The sequence below is a fragment of the Scyliorhinus torazame genome, chromosome 1 (genome assembly GCF_047496885.1).
Source record: "Scyliorhinus torazame isolate Kashiwa2021f chromosome 1, sScyTor2.1, whole genome shotgun sequence".
NCBI classification, from domain to species: Eukaryota; Metazoa; Chordata; class Chondrichthyes; order Carcharhiniformes; family Scyliorhinidae; genus Scyliorhinus; species Scyliorhinus torazame.
Genome location: NC_092707.1, coordinates 167,264,451 through 167,281,099, shown reverse-complemented (window position 1 = coordinate 167,281,099; position 16,649 = coordinate 167,264,451). Strand labels below are relative to the sequence as shown.

Below are 16,649 nucleotides of genomic sequence, written 5' to 3'. Positions count from 1 at the left end.
TGTCTGTGACTGCGGTTGCAACCTCTGAGCTCCCCTCCAAGAGGTTCTCCTCGGAATGAGCCGGATCCGTCAGCAGGAGGACCTGCAGGAGAATGGACATGTGGTCAGAGGGAGGGATGGGTCAAGTCAGTAGGACAATCACTACTCATGTTTGACAGGTCCCCCGGGTGGAGCCTGGTGGTTGTCATCTCTGGGGGGCCCGCCAGCCTCCACGTAGGTGACCGATCTGTCCTCGGCAACACCGATCACCTCCAGGGCACTCTTCTCAAATGAGATGAGGATTCATATGTTCAGCACCCCACTGCCAGTCTGGGTCCTCTCCTGACGGCTATGGAAGAGCTGCTCCTGAGGGGAGACAAAGAGGGCATCGGTTGCCACACGCGTGATTCACAGTGGTGGGAAGGAGGGTGTGAAGGAGGGGTTGGAGGGGGGGGGGGGTTGAGAGGGGAGGGGTGGTGGAGGAAGGGCTGGGGGTTGTATGGGGAGTTGGGGGAGGATGCTCCCTTGAGGGGTGTGGGGGGGGGGGGGGGTTGGTGTCTACTCACTCGTGCTGAATGGTGTAGGTCGTTGACATTCTTACAGCACTGGAGGCCAATCCCCCTGGTCACACTCCCCGAGCTGACAGCTGCCACCACCTTTTCCCAGGCAGCACTGGCTGCCTTGTGGCTGACTCGCCGGGGAAACAGAACATCCCTCCTGGCCTCCACGACATCTAGCAGCCTCCCCAGGTCAGCATCTCCGAATCTTGGGGCCGGTCTTCTGGGTGTCATTGTTGCGATCTGGCTGGGGTTGGCTGAGTAAGTGCAGCTTAAGTGCTGCTCGACCTTGTTAGTGGGGTGCTGGCAAGCGCGGTCCTGGCGAATCCGCTGGCGAGCCTTCGTTTGCGAGGTGAAGCCCCTTGGGCATCATTAAGTGGACCTTGAATTGCGTTGCCAGCCTCACTGGGCCGAGCGGCGGGAAGCTCGTGGCAATTCCCACTTGCTACCACTCTTAGAAATTTTTCTGGAGAATCGCGCCCTATGAGTGTTTCAATTAAATCACCTCTCATTTCTAAACTCCAGAGAATATAGTAGACCCTTTCTACTTAACCACCTCATAACACCATAACAGCGTAAGACATAGGAGCAGAATTAGGCCATATGGGCCATCGAATCTACTCTGCCATTCAATCATGGCTGATATGTTTCTCATCCCCATTCTCCTGCCTTCTCCCCACAATCCCTGATCCCCTTATGGGATGATTCTCCTCCCATCAATAAAATAGGGTAGTGAAATGAGATCTGTTTTACAAATTTTTTGGAAATATGGAAAAAATCATTTAATTTAATACCGTGAGTGATGAAAAATTGACATTTTAATGTCTGAAGCAGCATGAATTAAATTGTGTCATAAAACTTCAATGCTAAATTTTTGATACTGGGGTACATTCCCATCAAAGCTATTTATCATAATATTTCCCTGTACCCTTTAATATCTTTCATCTTCAAATATTTATTTAAGTCCCTCGTAAATGAAGGTGTTCTCCATTTCAATAGTCAAATGTTTCCTAATAGCTAGGTGTGAAAAATCCTCAGCTTTTCACTTCCCTAATCTTGAGTTTATACCCCCTTGTCATTGCCCCAGCTTTTCCTGGGGGCTCATGCTAGCGGGATCTTTGAATGGTGCAAAAGAACAAAGAAATTAATGGAGTTAAGGAATAAGTGACTGCTGTTATTATTTATGGGGCACATTTCTGCCCCGACCAGTCGGCGGGATTCTCCGTTACGCCGACCGGTCAATGCGGTTTCCCATTGTGGGGCAGCCCCACGCCGTCAGGAAACCCCCGGGCACCGGCATAACGGAGAATCCCGCCGGCGGAGAATCCCGCCCCATCTCTCCATTTTCTAGTGACATTTGCGTTACTCCTTGTTACCCCAAACCTGTCAGAAGATATTTATTGTTGTTCCACTTCCACTGAAATCAATGGTAATTGCAATTTCCCTGCACTTAAGCCATTTTTCATGTCACTGACACTCACACTGGCATGAGTAACTTGGCCAGATTTGTTAATCCTCCATGTGTATGGAAACGGGAAGCTAAAATCAAATACAACAATATCTGCCCTTTGCTTGCCATTTGTTGCTATAATTCTGCCCGGGTGACAATGCTGGGAACATTTTATCCACCACGAATCACAAAGGAATCAAGACAATCCTCGTTTACTTCATCAAGTCAGTTATTATTATGAATATATCAGCAAGGGCAGCACGGTGGCGCAGTGATTAGCACTGGGACGACGGTGCTGATGACCCGGGTTCGAATCCCGGCCCCGGGTCACTGTCCGCGTGGAGTTTCACATTCTCCCCGTGTCTGCGTGGGTTTCATCCCCACAGCCCAAAGCTGTGCAGGTTAGGTGGATTGGCCACGCTAAATTGCCCCTTAATTGGAAAAAAAAATAATTGGGTACTCTAAATTTTTTTTTAATGAATATATCAGCAGCAGGCACTGATTATTTTAGCAGGAAGTCGGTGTTTAATATAAAGGCTGTTGTGCAAGTTAAATGTTATTTGAGAGGCTACACTCCATTCACATAAACCATCTCAACTGCTCCAGGTGGTGACTATGTTTTCAGTCCAGTTGTTAGATCAGTGGTGAGTACCTGATCTCTGCTTTGCCCACTGCAGAATCTACTAAATGAGAAACCAGGAAAAGTTTGAGCTCTTCATCTACAGAAATATTCTCTCGGAAGACAACGAGCTTCAGGCTATTATAATAATAATGATCTTTATTGTCACGAGTAGGTTTACATTGCAATGACGTCACTGTGAAAAGTCCCTCGTCGTCATACTCCGACGCCTGCTCAGGTACACAGAGGGAGAATTCAGAATGTCCAAATTACCTAAAAGCACGTCTTTCGGGACTTGTGGGAGGAAACTGGAGCATCCGGAGGAAACCCACGCAGACATGGGGAGAACCCATGCAGACTCCGCACAGACAGCGAGCCAGCCAGGAATTGAATCTGGGACCTTGGCGCTGTGAAGCCACAGTGCTAACCACTGTGCTACCTTGCTGCCTCGGTCACAGACTTTGCCATTGTAGGAAATTCTGAGTCAGTTGATTCAGCGACCAGAATATATAAACTTTCACTTTGTCGTCTCACAAAACTTTTCACAATTTCCGTCAAATCTCTGTGTAACCTACTAGGCCACTGTGAATACCTGTCATTTTTTAAATGATCACTGGATCTCTAGATTGGAGAATGGGCAGAGGTTGGCTCTGCTCCTGCGGAACCTAACATAAGATACAAAGTCTGTCCTGGTAGATGATCCTCTGCAGGAATTCCCATTGATCCTGTCTCCATTCATACTGGATACCACCATTTGGTACAATGGAGTGGTGTAAGTGGGGCCCATCAAAATGCACTAGGCTGCATTCTTAGCCTGATGAACACCAAAAAAGGAATTTCTCTCCCTGGGAAACTGGTACCTGAGATCGAGCCAATTCTTAGTGATGTTGAAGCTGTTATTGAACCTACCAGCGGTTTTCCTGCACTTTGCAAACTGCAGCAGTATGTTCTCCACACTCCTCCATCTAATAGATACCTGTGATATTTTGATATCAGCATCATGTATGCAGGAACTCTGGTGGGGTTAGAATCATTTGTCACTGATGGAGTACAATTCTCACCTCACCATAGTTTATACAGCAGACTAGGATTGATGATATTTGGTTTCTTTGCATTTTAGTGAGTTTCCAGCACATTGGCAAGTAATTGTGTATGGGTCACAAATCGAATTACACCAGGTGCGTAAATGAACTGATTGAAGGTGCAGGAACTAAATGTAAAGCAATGTATGCCATCTGTGTTGTCTGGGGTGACAGGGGAGCTGGCTGCTGTCAGAGGGGCAGTTAGTGGAACAGCCACTGAGAAAGGGGCAATAAATGTGCCAGCACTGTGGAAGAGGTGGTAGGAGTGTCAGTCACCAGGAGAGCAGCAATTGGGGTGCCAAACACTAGGAGAGAGGCAGTGAGCGTGCAGACTATGAACACTACAAAGTATTACAACACAGGCGCAAATCACATTCCCAACCCATCGTAGTGGTCAAACCCCATGCTAACTCCCACCTCATCAGCACGTCCTAATACTCCTTTCTCCCTCGTGTGTTTATCTAGCTTATGTCAAATTCATCTATGCTATTTGCCTCAACTGGTTGATGTATAGACATAACAGCTAAGTAATCACTAGAGGGCAACACTGGAGTCAGGTATAAATAGACAGACTCAAGCCAAGATCCACCTCTTCACAAGGACAGGGACTAGTGACTACTGATAGACAAAGGCAGCTCAGCGCAGGTGTAGCTCATCATAAGTATTTCTTATTTAATCTTGTTCATGTAACATCTAGTTTTAAGCATTGGCGAGAGAACAAACTCAGTTAATTTGTCAACGTTATTCAATAAAGTATTTGCTCTAATTGGAAGATTATGAGTGTTAATCAACACCGAGTTGGAAGATCATTCTGGAAGAAGCAAGTGAGTAACTAATATTGCACAACAACATAACTATCAGAAATAGTTATATAATATAGTACCAGGATTGACTTCAAGAAAGCTTACTAGATAGATTAGATCAGAACTAGAAAGAAGAAAAAAAAGAACATTCGTACCAAATATTCGACTTTGGAAGGCTTTGCAGCATTCGGATCCCTCGAAGAACAATCGGCTCGACGAACCTAAGTTCAAGCTCCACGTCTACTCCAAACTACCGGTAATCTTAACTCTAATTGGAAACTTTTTAAACAGCAATTCCATATCTTTCTGGAAACACATGATTTGACCACTGCTTCTGAAGCTAGAAAAATAGCTCTGCTTTTATTCGTGGCAGGACAGCAGGCTGTAGAAATATACAACTTTTTCACTTACTCTGAAAGAGAGGACAAAGGCAAAGTTGATTTAATAATTAAAACATTTGAAGACCATTGCAAAACGCAGAAAAATGAAATCTTTGAGAGATCCAAGTTCAACAGACATTTGCAAAGACATGGAGAATGATTCATCAGCTTTGTCACAGATTTAAAGTCACTCGCACAAGCCTGCAACTTTGCTTTAAGAGACTCAATGCTCAGAGACCAAATTGTACAGGGAATATGTGATGAGGGACTCCGAGAATCATTATTAAAACGGAAAGATTTAACGCTGGAAATCGCGATTCAAAAGTGTTTAACTCACGAACAAAGTAAAGAACAGTATAATGAGTTTTACTACCGTGAAAAGATACAAAATGTCCACCACGAGGCTGAGGAAGTTAAAATGGTGTCTTTGCATTCAAAACAGCTTCTTAATGGTGGCAGCTCCCATTCAAATCAGTGCGCACATCCAGGAAAGACGTTTACCGTCAAAATTCCGTTCTGCGCATGCGCAAGAAGCCGCACATGCGTAGTTGAAAAAGCGCACTCTGGTTGAAGATCAATGTGCGCATGCAGTTTGAAAAAAGATCGCACACCGTCCGAATATCGATTTGCTCATGCGCAATCGATTATTACGCATGGCGTCATGACCGTCATGACTTTAGAAGACTCAGACCATGCCCACTTGAATGGAAACTGCCCGAAAATCACACATCAGACTCTTAAAGGTACAAAACCCAATTTTTTTTACGTCAAATGGCATAACATTGCCTGAATTTCGACCAGCAGTTGAAAATAACTTTTGCAGCACCCTGGAACAAGCAGTTTGCAGCATCCAAAGTGAAGAGCACATTAACAAATCCAAAACTAAAAAAGATGATTTGTTAATTAAAAGTGAAGAGCACAATAACAAATCCCAAACCAAAGAAGATGATTTGTTTATTGAAGAATACTACTCAGACATGGCTGAGTTATTCGGACATGATGACCATAGCATCAGCAACACAGTTGAAAAGCTCAATATGACTCTACTCATGGTAAGTGAATCCAATACCATGATGCAATGGCAGATCGTTGATACATTGGATGACAGCAACCTGTCAAATAGCCAGGAAGAAAATGATGCCACACAGAGAGTACTGACTGACTCCGCTGAGAGAGCACTAATCGACTTCACAGAGAGAACACTGCATGACTCCACACAGAGAGCGATGAAGGACTCCAGACAGAGAGTGATGCAAGCCTCCACAGAGAGCTCGTTGACAAACTCCAGAATGGAAGCAATTAAAGACTCCAGAGCGACAACCATGCATGAAGAAGTCTATGAAGGTCTATCCACCTTATTTCAGCAACCAGAAGCAGACTATGAAAGTCTACCCAACTCATTTGAATAACAAAACGAAGACGATGAAGATCTATCTGCTTTATTTGATGAACAACAAGAAGACCATGAATGTCTAACCACTGTATGTAAGAATAGTGACACAGTGATCACAATCAGCATACAAGATGTGCAAGATCACATCTAGACTGACAGATCTCAGCTTGTCTGTACAAAATAACTTGGCAATCAAAGTAAAACTACACGAGTCCTGTGAGACCACATCAATTAAAACCTCATCTACTTTTGACAGCCTACAAGAAACTGAATTCTTGAAGACTTTGACTCCAGAAGAGGAGCACTAAGAGATCAAAGATGAAGCAGATCAAACAGAAATTACTCCAGAAGAGGAGGAAGCAAAGAGGAATCAAATCAGCCAGAAATGACTGATGTCAGAAAGATCAATGCAACGTCAGATCATTCACACAAACCTCAAGTCGAAAAGCTCAATGAAACATCAGATACCACAAAGGACACTGATACCAATAACTTTGAGAATTACTCAAATTATTCACAAGGAACAGTCATTGAGCCCAACAAAAACAATAACAAGCACAGCAACAACAGACACAACAAAAACAACAACAATGAAACAACAACCTGTACAACTTGGTACAACTCTGCACACGGAGGGCAATGTAACAGCACAGTCCAAAACAATGGCAAGAGGACAAACATAGCATGGCATGACAACAAATCTCACAAATTCATATTTGCTCCAAAACAAACAAGCAAACCAGTTTTCAAGGCATATGGCATGCAGAATCGATACCGCAAGCACAGAAAAAAAGTCTAGGTCAGATAACAAAAAAAGATTCAACTTCAAACACCAGTTTTTACTACGTTGGATCTGAATGAGTCAATTAGTCGACAGGACTTACTTCACAACAAGATGACAGAAGATGCTAACAAGGACATCAAAATATCAACATCATCACTTCAACAGTTAAGAAGATCCAACAGAAGAAGAAAGGAACCCAACCACTAAATTTATAAAGATAGGACTCATAAATGTTCATTGGCTTTGTATAATTATCAATATCGTCACAACTTGTACAGATATACATATCATCATTTATCTACCTGTTTTGTACAATTTTCTTTAAAACAGTAATGAAAATATGTAAAAGAAAAAAGGGGGGATGTAGTGATCTGCATATCTGTATGTACACAAGGGGTTAATATATAGACATAATAGCTAAGTAATCACTAGAGGGAAGCACTAGAGACAGGTATAAATAGACTAGTTGCAACAGGACTGGGAATACAAATTTTTAAAAATAATTTACGAGATGTGGGCATCGCTGGTTAGGTAAAGATTTATTGCCCATCCCTAGTTGCCCTTCAGAAGATTGTGGTGGGTTGCCTTCTTGAACCACTGCAGTCCCTAAGGTGTAGGTACACTCACAGTGCTGTTAGGGAAGAAGTTCCAGGATTTTGCCCCAGCGACAGTGAAGGAACGGCGATATATTTCCAGGGTGGTGAGTGACTTGGAAGGGAACCTCCAGGTGTTGGGATTCCCAGTTATCTGCTGCTCTTGTCCTTCCAGATGGTAGTGGTCGTTTGTTTGGAGGTACTGTCAAACGTACCTTGGCGAGTTCCTGACTTACGTGTCTGCCACTGTTTGTCGGTGGTGGAGGGTTTGAATGTTTGTGGAAGGAGGAGCAATCAAATGGGCTGCTTTGTCCTGGGTGGTGTTGAGCTTCTTGAGTATCGTTAGAGCTGCACTCATCCAGGCAAGTGGAGAGAATTATATTACACTCCCACTCCTGCCTTGTAGATGGTGGACAGACTTTGTGGGGTCAGGAGGTGAGTTATTCGCCGTAGGATTCCTAGCTTTTGGCCTGCTCTGGTAGCCATAGTATTAATATGGCTAATCCAGTTCAGTTTCTGATCAATGGTCACCCTCAAGATGTTGATCGTGGGGAATTCAGCAATGGTAATGCCGTTGAATGTCAAGGGCTGACAGGCTCCAATGAGAGAAGGTGGGAGGCCAGTTCTGAGAGGCCAGGAAGGGACTGTTGAAGTGGGCACGGGAGTAGGTGTGAGGGCGAGGGAGGGGGTGGCAATGACCTTGAGAGAAGAGCGCTTGTGATGGGCATCAGGGACTCCGAAAGGAGGCTCTTCCCCGACACAAGCTCATCCTGTAAAAGCTGCCGGTCTACCCATCTGCCTTGAGCCTTCCCTTGCTGCGAGCAGAAGTGGGATGAGGCACTTAAGTGACACTTAAGGCTCTTAGAGGCCCAAGTGCCAGTGAGTTGCCCAATGCCTCCACTGCCGTAAAATGAGAGACACGTCAGGGCCGACAGGTAGGCAGCAGGCAGGCCACGCACTGCATGTTACGAGCTTCATTCATAGAATCATAGAATCCCTACAACGCAGAAGGAGGCCATTCAGTCTGCATCGATCCTTTGAATGAGCACTGCACCCAAGTCTATTCCGTGTCCACCCCCCCCCCCCCCAACATCCGTAACCCCATAACCCAACCTGCACATCCCTGGACACTAAAGGGCAATTTATCATGGCCAATCCATCTAAAGTGCACATCTTTGGATTGTGGGAGGAGACCGGAGCAACTAGAGGAAACACACGCAGACACTGCACACATACAGTGGCCCAAGGACAGAATTGAACCTGGGTCCCTGGCGCTGTCAGGCAGCAATGCTACCCACTGTGCCACCGTGCTGCCCTCCCCTGCTAGCAAACCTGCCTGTGAGGCAACGTTAAATTGTTTGTGCATCAAACGTGTCCAGCCTCAGATAGAGTACAATGTATAATTCTGATCATTATGTAATTGAAAGATACGTTGTCACTGCATAGGATGCAGCAAATGGCAGCTGAACTGCTGACTGGCATTCAGTAGTTTAGTGCCAGTGCGCCCAGTGCCAGGGTATAACCCAGCCAAAAGGGCATGCACCTGAGGGCCTCTGAACCCCTGGGAGACCCCCATGAGTGCCGTTACCGTCTGGTCCCCATTTGTGAACACCAGTACTAAACAGCACTCGCCTGAGGTATCTAAGACAAGGGAGATTCCTCTGGAATCTGCACATTAAAGTGACACTAGCTGTCTTGCTCCAGAATGCAGATTTGCTAAAACGTGATCCTGCCCACAATGGGCGAGATTCACATCGCAATGTCTCGCGAGATCAAGTTAGATCTTGCAAGGCGTTGTTAGCCGGGGTCTCTCGTCTTTTATTGGCCACACTGCACTGCGGCTACCTGCTTTTCGGGCGCAGCCATTAAATTGCGCCCATTGTCTAGTTTCCCCTTAAATTTATCTGAATTACTTGTTTCAACCACAAGGAGGGGTTGGGAGGATGCCCTGGTGCTTGGGGGTGTCACCATATCTATTTTGGCGGGGGAGGGGGGGTATGGGAGTATTGCTTTCAATGCAGATTGGAAAAGAGCGGCCCGATCACTGAGGATCTGGCTTTGCTGGCTCTATCAGGCCCCGCCCCACCAGCGTGATGGCGGAAATCACGCCCCCATACTTTCTGTGCACAGAGTGCCAGAGAATCTGGCGGGAAAACTTGGCTGTGCAGCTGGTGAGCTACATACCAGGGGCTGGATTCTCCGCAGCCCTGCGTGAAATCGCGTTCGGCGCGGGGGCAGAGAATCCAATTTCACGCCGAAATAGGGCCCGGCGATTTTCCGGGACCCGAGAATTGGCGTGATCGCGGACTACTCCACGCGGCTGGGGGCCCATTGCCAGAGGCCAGCCCAGCAATCCTCCGCTCCCAACTGGCCGAGTTCCCAACGGTGTGGAACTAACCTGCTATTGCCGGTCAGGAGACCGTGGCCACTCTGGTCGGGGGCGGGAGGATCGGACACCGGTGGGGGGCCTTATAGGCAGTCGGGGGACAGATCCGCATGGTCAAATCTTCGGGCGCGCAGCCGATCAGGGGGGTCTCTTTCCTCGGTGTGGCTCCACGGTCCGAGTCCGCCATGGCGCTCAGCATGGCCGCTGGAGGCAGCCGCCGTGCACATGTACGGACTCAAAACCGGACGTGCAGGGGTCCATATCCACAGCTAAAGCTGCGTGAATTACTCTGGGTCCCTGCTAATCCCCTGCAGGTCATTGAATCAGCTCCATTTTTCCCACGAATCTCCAGAGTAAAACGCCAGTGTTTTTACGCCGGTGTGTGGCCATATTCCCATTTTGGGAGAATCCAGCCCCAGATTTCCTGCTGCAGCTAGCACTCTGTGCAGAGGTCAGGATTGCACACCGTGCATTAGGAAGGGCTCCTGTACTCATTGCAAGAACTCCATTCCCATTCAACCAAAGCTTTCAACATCAGAAGCAATCATCAGGTGAGGAGGGTGAAAATAGAGGAGAAAAATAAAGGGAAAATAATTTATCTGCTGAAAATCATTTTTCAAAGCATAACCTCATTGGTCAAGGAGAAGTGGAAAATGATTGGAAGTGAGAAACAATAATTTTCTGATATAACAGCACCTCAAGGCCAAACTGCTTCACCCTTATTGCATGCACTGAATTTCTTGTTTCCTTGGTGATTAGACACTGAGCTACCAAACAAAGGGCTGTTAAAATCTGATAGAGTTCCGCAACACATAGTAAATCAGTGTTTTTGTTTTATTGCCACAATTGAGTTGAAACATGAACAGTACAATTAAATTAAAGGTGTGGCCTAGATCATATACGTACTGCCTGGTACCGTGACGAGCTAGTTACTCATTATTATAACATTTGTTTTGTAATGTTTGCTGACAAAATATAGGCACACTTAGTTAAAATACTTGTACATGATACCTAAATGCCCTCTGAAATGGAGGATAGTTAGGGTCGAGCAATAAATGGTGACCCAGTCAGCGCCGTAAAATAAATAAAACTATAGCACAATAGTGCACAATAGGCAGCGTGGTAGCACAAGTGGATAGCACTGTGGCTTCACACTGTGGCCAGGGTCCCAGGTTCGATTCCCCGCTGGGTCGCTGTCTGTGCGGAGTCTACACGTTCTCCCCGTGTCTGCGTGGGTTTCCTCCGGGTGCTCCAGTTTCCTCCCAAAGTCCAAAGATGTGCAGGTTAGGTGGATTGGCCATGATAAATTACCCTTAGTGTCCAAACAGGTTCGATGGGGTTATTGGGTTACGGGGATAGGGTGGAAGTGAGGGCTTAAGTTGGTCGGTGCAGACTCGATGGGCCGAATGGCCTCCTTCTGCACCATATGTTCTATTATATAAATGTCTGCACTCTGTCCCTATTTCATCCAATCCCAACAGTTTCATATACTGACAACATAAATATTAAATAAAAGACGATAGACCAATTCATGGGCATGGGTGCTCTAACAGCGGTTACGTGCCCTTTGAAAGATTCTGTCCAATGATATCACCAAGTCCTATCGGGGCAAGTGTCCATTTCTCATGCAAACTGCTGCAGAACAAATATTTAGATGTAAAACGTTTTGGAAGCAGGATTTTTCAGGAATTGAGTCAGCTAAGTTTGTGTTGGAAAAAGCCATTTTTATAGCAACACATGATGTATTATTCAGTTTACTAGTAAAGTCATAGCATAAAACCTTGGTGGGTTGATATGCAATATTTGGGTTTTAGTTCAGTATTTCCAAACTGCTGCTGGCATTAATTCTGCCCCAAAGTTGGATTTGTGCATGCATGGATGTGTTTGGAGGATGACATTATTTGTAAATGTTGGTTTAGAGGCCTGACTCTTTGTAATAGTCAAGTAGCATCATCAAGATAAATGATGCCCCAATCCATTTAGACAAGTACACTACCTTCGTCAAAATGTCTTGGGCCATATGGAGTTATTCTTACAGGTATTTTTGAGGCTCTCGGTGGAATGTAACCATGGGCACGATTTAATGGTCACGCTGCGCCCGAAAAGCAGATCGCCGTGGCACAGCATAGCCAATAGAAGCCGGAGACCCAGCTCCCAGGATCTATCCGGCTAACAACTGTATCTACTGTATCATGAGATCTAACGTGATCTCGCAAGACGTTGCGATGTAAATCCAGCCCATTGTTGGCAGGATCACTTTTTGGCAAATCTGCATCTTAAAGCAAGACAGCTGGTGTCACTTTAATGTGCAGACTCCTGAGTTGCCCAAAGTGCGGGATCAATCTCCGTCACCTTGGAGACCTCGGGCAAGCGCCGTTCAGTACTGGTCTCCACAAATGGGGAACAGATGGAACGGCACTCGGGGTCCCCCAGGGGCTTAGAGGCCCCCAATTGCATGCCCTTTGGGCAGGGTGACACCCTGACACTGCTGGTGCCACCTGGAACTGGCACTGCCAAGGTGCCAAGCTGGCATTCTTTTTGCATGGGTGTGATTGGGCTGGGTGCCCTATGCGGGTGTTGGAGGATGAGGAACCCGCCCATAGTGCGTTGGGGCTTGCAGGAGGGTCAGGGGTAACTTTGTGGGCCTCGGAGATTGGGACGCCATTTAAAAATGGTGCCCTGGTCTCTCGCTACACCGGCGAGCGGAACCCCTCTGTACACTATGTGCCCAAAAATGGCATTTCAATCCTGTGATAAAATTGTAGTTTTGTATTTGGCAATTCCAACTGGATTGTGTTCAGGTTTGGAAAATATACTCCCTCTCTGATCCTTGATTTTGTTTTTTTTTCCTTTGTCAGTGACCCTCAACATGGCTGCGAATACAACAGAAGGAATTGTCAACGCAACGATGGCTACAAAATCGCCTGAAGAAATTCTGTACCAGAGTAAGGATGTTTCTTGCTGCTTGTTACTTTGTTTTCTATTGTAAACTGGTTTATGTGGAGGCGCAGTGGAGGCTGTGCTCCCATGTGCTTCTATGTTTAATTTTAAAGAATAATCTTGACTTCAACTGCTTGTTAATATAACATATTGGTGTGGAGGAGAAAAAAGAGTTTACCCCATCATCTGTCAGTGCAGAGCCGAGTCAAACAAACCACAAGTTCCCAGGTTTTATCATATTCTTCATGTCCCCATCCCAACCAGAGAGGGCAACTAGGGTGGTAGGAAACAGGAGAAGCCATTTAATCCCTCTAGCTTTCTGCACCATCCGGCACGTGCGCATACACACACACAAACCAACCTGTCTTCATAATTTAACCCTTTAGCTCAGGTATTATTCTGGTAATTTGGTGCTGCAACCTCTGCAAGCGTAGCTGCCTAGGAATACAAAAAGGCTTTTTGGAACAGCTTGTGATGGAGCCCACGAGGGGACAGGCCATTCTGGACTTAGTGTTATGTAATGAGCCAGACTTGATTAAAGATCTTAAAGTAAGGGAACACTTAGGAGGCAGTGATCATAATATGGTAGAATTCAATCTCCAATTTGAAAGAAAGAAGGTAGAATCAGATGTAAAGGTGTTACAGTTAAATAAAGGTAACTACGGGGGCATGAGGGAGGAACTGACGAAAATCGACTGGGAGCAGAGCCTAGTGGGAAAGACAGTAGAACAGCAATGGCAGGAGTTTCTGGGAGTAATTGAGGACACAGTACAGAGGTTCATCCCAAAGAAAAGAAAGGTTATCAGAGGGGGGATTAGGCAGCCATGGCTGACAAAGGAAGTTAGGGAATGCATCAAAACAAAAGAGAAAGCCTATAATGTGACAATGGGAAGTCAGAAGATTGGGAAGGCTACAAAAACAAACAGAGGATAACAAAGAGAGAAATAAGGAAAGAGAGGATCAAATATGAAGGTAGGCTAGCCAGTAACATTAGGAATGATAGTAAAAGTTTATTTAAATACATTAAAAACAAACGGGAGGCAAAAGTAGACATTGGGCTGCTCCAAAATGACGCTGGTAATCTAGTGATGGGAGACAAGGAAATAGCTGAAGAACTAAATAAGTACTTTGCGTCAGTCTTCACAGTAGAAGACATGAGTAATATCCCAACAATTCAGGAGAGTCAGGGGGCAGAGTTGAATATGGTAGCCATCACAAAGGAGAAAGTGCTAGAGAAACTAAGAGGTCTAAAAATTGATAAATCTCCGGGCCCAGGTGGGCTACATCCTAGAGTTCTAAAGGAGATAGCTGAAGAAATAGTGGAGGCGTTAGTTATGATCTTTCAAAAGTCGCTGGAGTCAGGGAAAGTCCCAGAGGATTGGAAAATCGCTGTTGTAACCCCCCTGTTCAAGAAGGGAACAAGGAAAAAGATGGAAAATTATAGGCCAATTAGCCTAACCTCGGTTGTTGACAAGATTCTAGAATCCATCGTTAAGAATGAGATTTCTAAATTCTTGGAAGTGCAGTGTCGGATTAGGACAAGTCAGCATGGATTTAGTAAGGGGAGGTCGTGCCTGACAAACCTGTTAGAGTTCTTTGAAGAGATAACAAATAGGTTAGACTAAGGAGAGCCAATGGATGTTATCTATCTTGACTTCCAAAAGGCCTTTGATAAGGTGCCTCACGGGAGACTGCTGAGTAAAATTAGGGCCCATGGTATTCGAGGCAAGGTACGAACATGGATTGACGATTGGCTGTCAGGCAGAAGGCAGAGAGTTGGGATAAAAGGTTATTTTTCGGAATGGCAACCGGTGACGAGTGGTGTCCCGCAGGGTTCAGTGTTGGGGCCACAACTGTTCTCTTTATATATTAACGATCTAGACGATGGGACTGGGGGCATTCTGGCTAAGTTTGCCGATGATACAAAGATAGGTGGAGGGGCAGGTAGTATTGAGGAGGTGGGGAGGCTGCAGAAAGATTTAGACAGTTTAGGAGAGTGGTCCAAGAAATGGCTGATGAAATTCAACGTGGGCAAGTGCGAGGTCTTGCACTTTAGAAAAAAGAATAGAGGCATGGACTATTTTCTAAACGGTGACAAAATTCATAATGCTGAAGTGCAAAGGGACTTGGGAGTCCTAGTCCAGGATTCTCTAAAGGTAAACTTGCAGGTTGAGTCCGTAATTAAGAAAGCAAATGCAATGTTGTCATTTATCTCAAGAGGCTTGTAATATAAAAGCAGGGATGTACTGCTGAAGCTTTATAAAGCATTAGTTAGGCCCCATTTAGAATACTGTGAGCAATATTGGGCCCCACACCTCAGGAAGGACATACTGGCACTGGAGCGGGTCCAGCGGAGATTCACACGGATGATCCCAGGAATGGTAGCCCTAACATACGATGAACGTCTGAGGATCCTGGGATTATATTCATTGGAGTTTAGGAGGTTGAGGGGAGATCTAATAGAAACTTACAAGATAATGAATGGCTTAGATAGGGTGGACGTAGGGAAGTTGTTTCCATTAGCAGGGGAGACTAGGACCCGGGGGCACAGCCTTAGAATAAAAGGGAATCGCTTTAGAACAGAGATGAGGAGAAATTTCTTCAGCCAGAGAGTGGTGGGTCTGTGGAATTCATTGCCACAGAGGGCGGTGGAGGCCGGGACGTTGAGTGTCTTTAAGACAGAAGTTGATAAATTCTTGATTTCTCGAGGAATTAAGGGCTATGGAGAGAGAGCGGGTAAATGGAGTTGAAATCAGCCATGATTGAATGGTGGAGTGGACTCGATGGGCCGAATGGCCTTACTTCCGCTCCTATGTCTTATGGTCTTAATATATCCTCACTAATATGAAAATAACTTAAAATAATCTCACCTCATTTAAGGAGTAAAAGGGTTTATTCTATTTAATGCAATTAAGGGATTCCTGCTAAAACGTCAGTTGGTGGCACAGTGGTTAGCACTGCTGCCTCACAGCACTAGGGACCTGGGTTCAATTCCGACCTTGGGTAACTGTCTGAGTGGAGTTTGCACATTTTCCACGTGGGTACCCTCCGGGTACTCTGGTTTCCTCCCATAGCCTAAAGATGTGCAGGTTAGGTGGATTGGGAATGCTAAATTGCCCTTTAGTGTCCAGGGATGTGTAGGTTATGTGGGGTTGCGGGGTAGGGCAGGGGAGTGGGCCTAGGTGGGGTGCCCTTCATTGGGTCGATGCAGACGTGATGGCCCAAACGGCCGCCTTCTACACTATAGAAATTCTATGGCTCTATTGTTCAGTTAGATATCGTCTGCTCGCATTCACTTTCTAGACTCTACTTTGAAGAATGAACACAGCCAAGATGATGGAGGGCCACTGGCAAGGATGGAACTATAACCCAGCATGAGTCATCGCCTGTGCCCCAGCATGAGTCATTGCCTGTACCCCAACATGAGTCAGCAGCTGCACCCCAGTATGAGTCAGCACCTGTAACCCAGTATGAGTCATCGCCTGTACCCCAGCATGAGTTATTACCTGTACCCAGCAGAAGTCAGCACCTGTAACACAACGTGAGCCAGCACCTGTAACCAACATGAGTCAGCACCTGTACCCCAACATGAGTCAGCACCTGTACCCCAACATGAGTCAGCACCGATACTCCAGCATGAGTCAGCACCTGTAACCAACATGAGCCAGCACCTGTACCCCAAC

General features: G+C 45.9%; 1 protein-coding gene across 2 annotated transcripts in view; it reads left to right on the top strand.

The window, feature by feature from the left end:
- Nucleotides 1–16,649, top strand: part of ncmap (non-compact myelin associated protein) — a 112,773-nt gene that overhangs the window by 81,503 nt on the left and 14,621 nt on the right. For both annotated transcript variants that reach the window (XM_072501120.1, XM_072501119.1), the window contains one exon: nucleotides 12,885–12,971. In XM_072501120.1, the coding sequence (XP_072357221.1) occupies nucleotides 12,896–12,971 (76 nt within the window). In that variant the 5' untranslated portion in view covers nucleotides 12,885–12,895. The remainder of the gene's footprint in view (nucleotides 1–12,884; nucleotides 12,972–16,649) is intronic.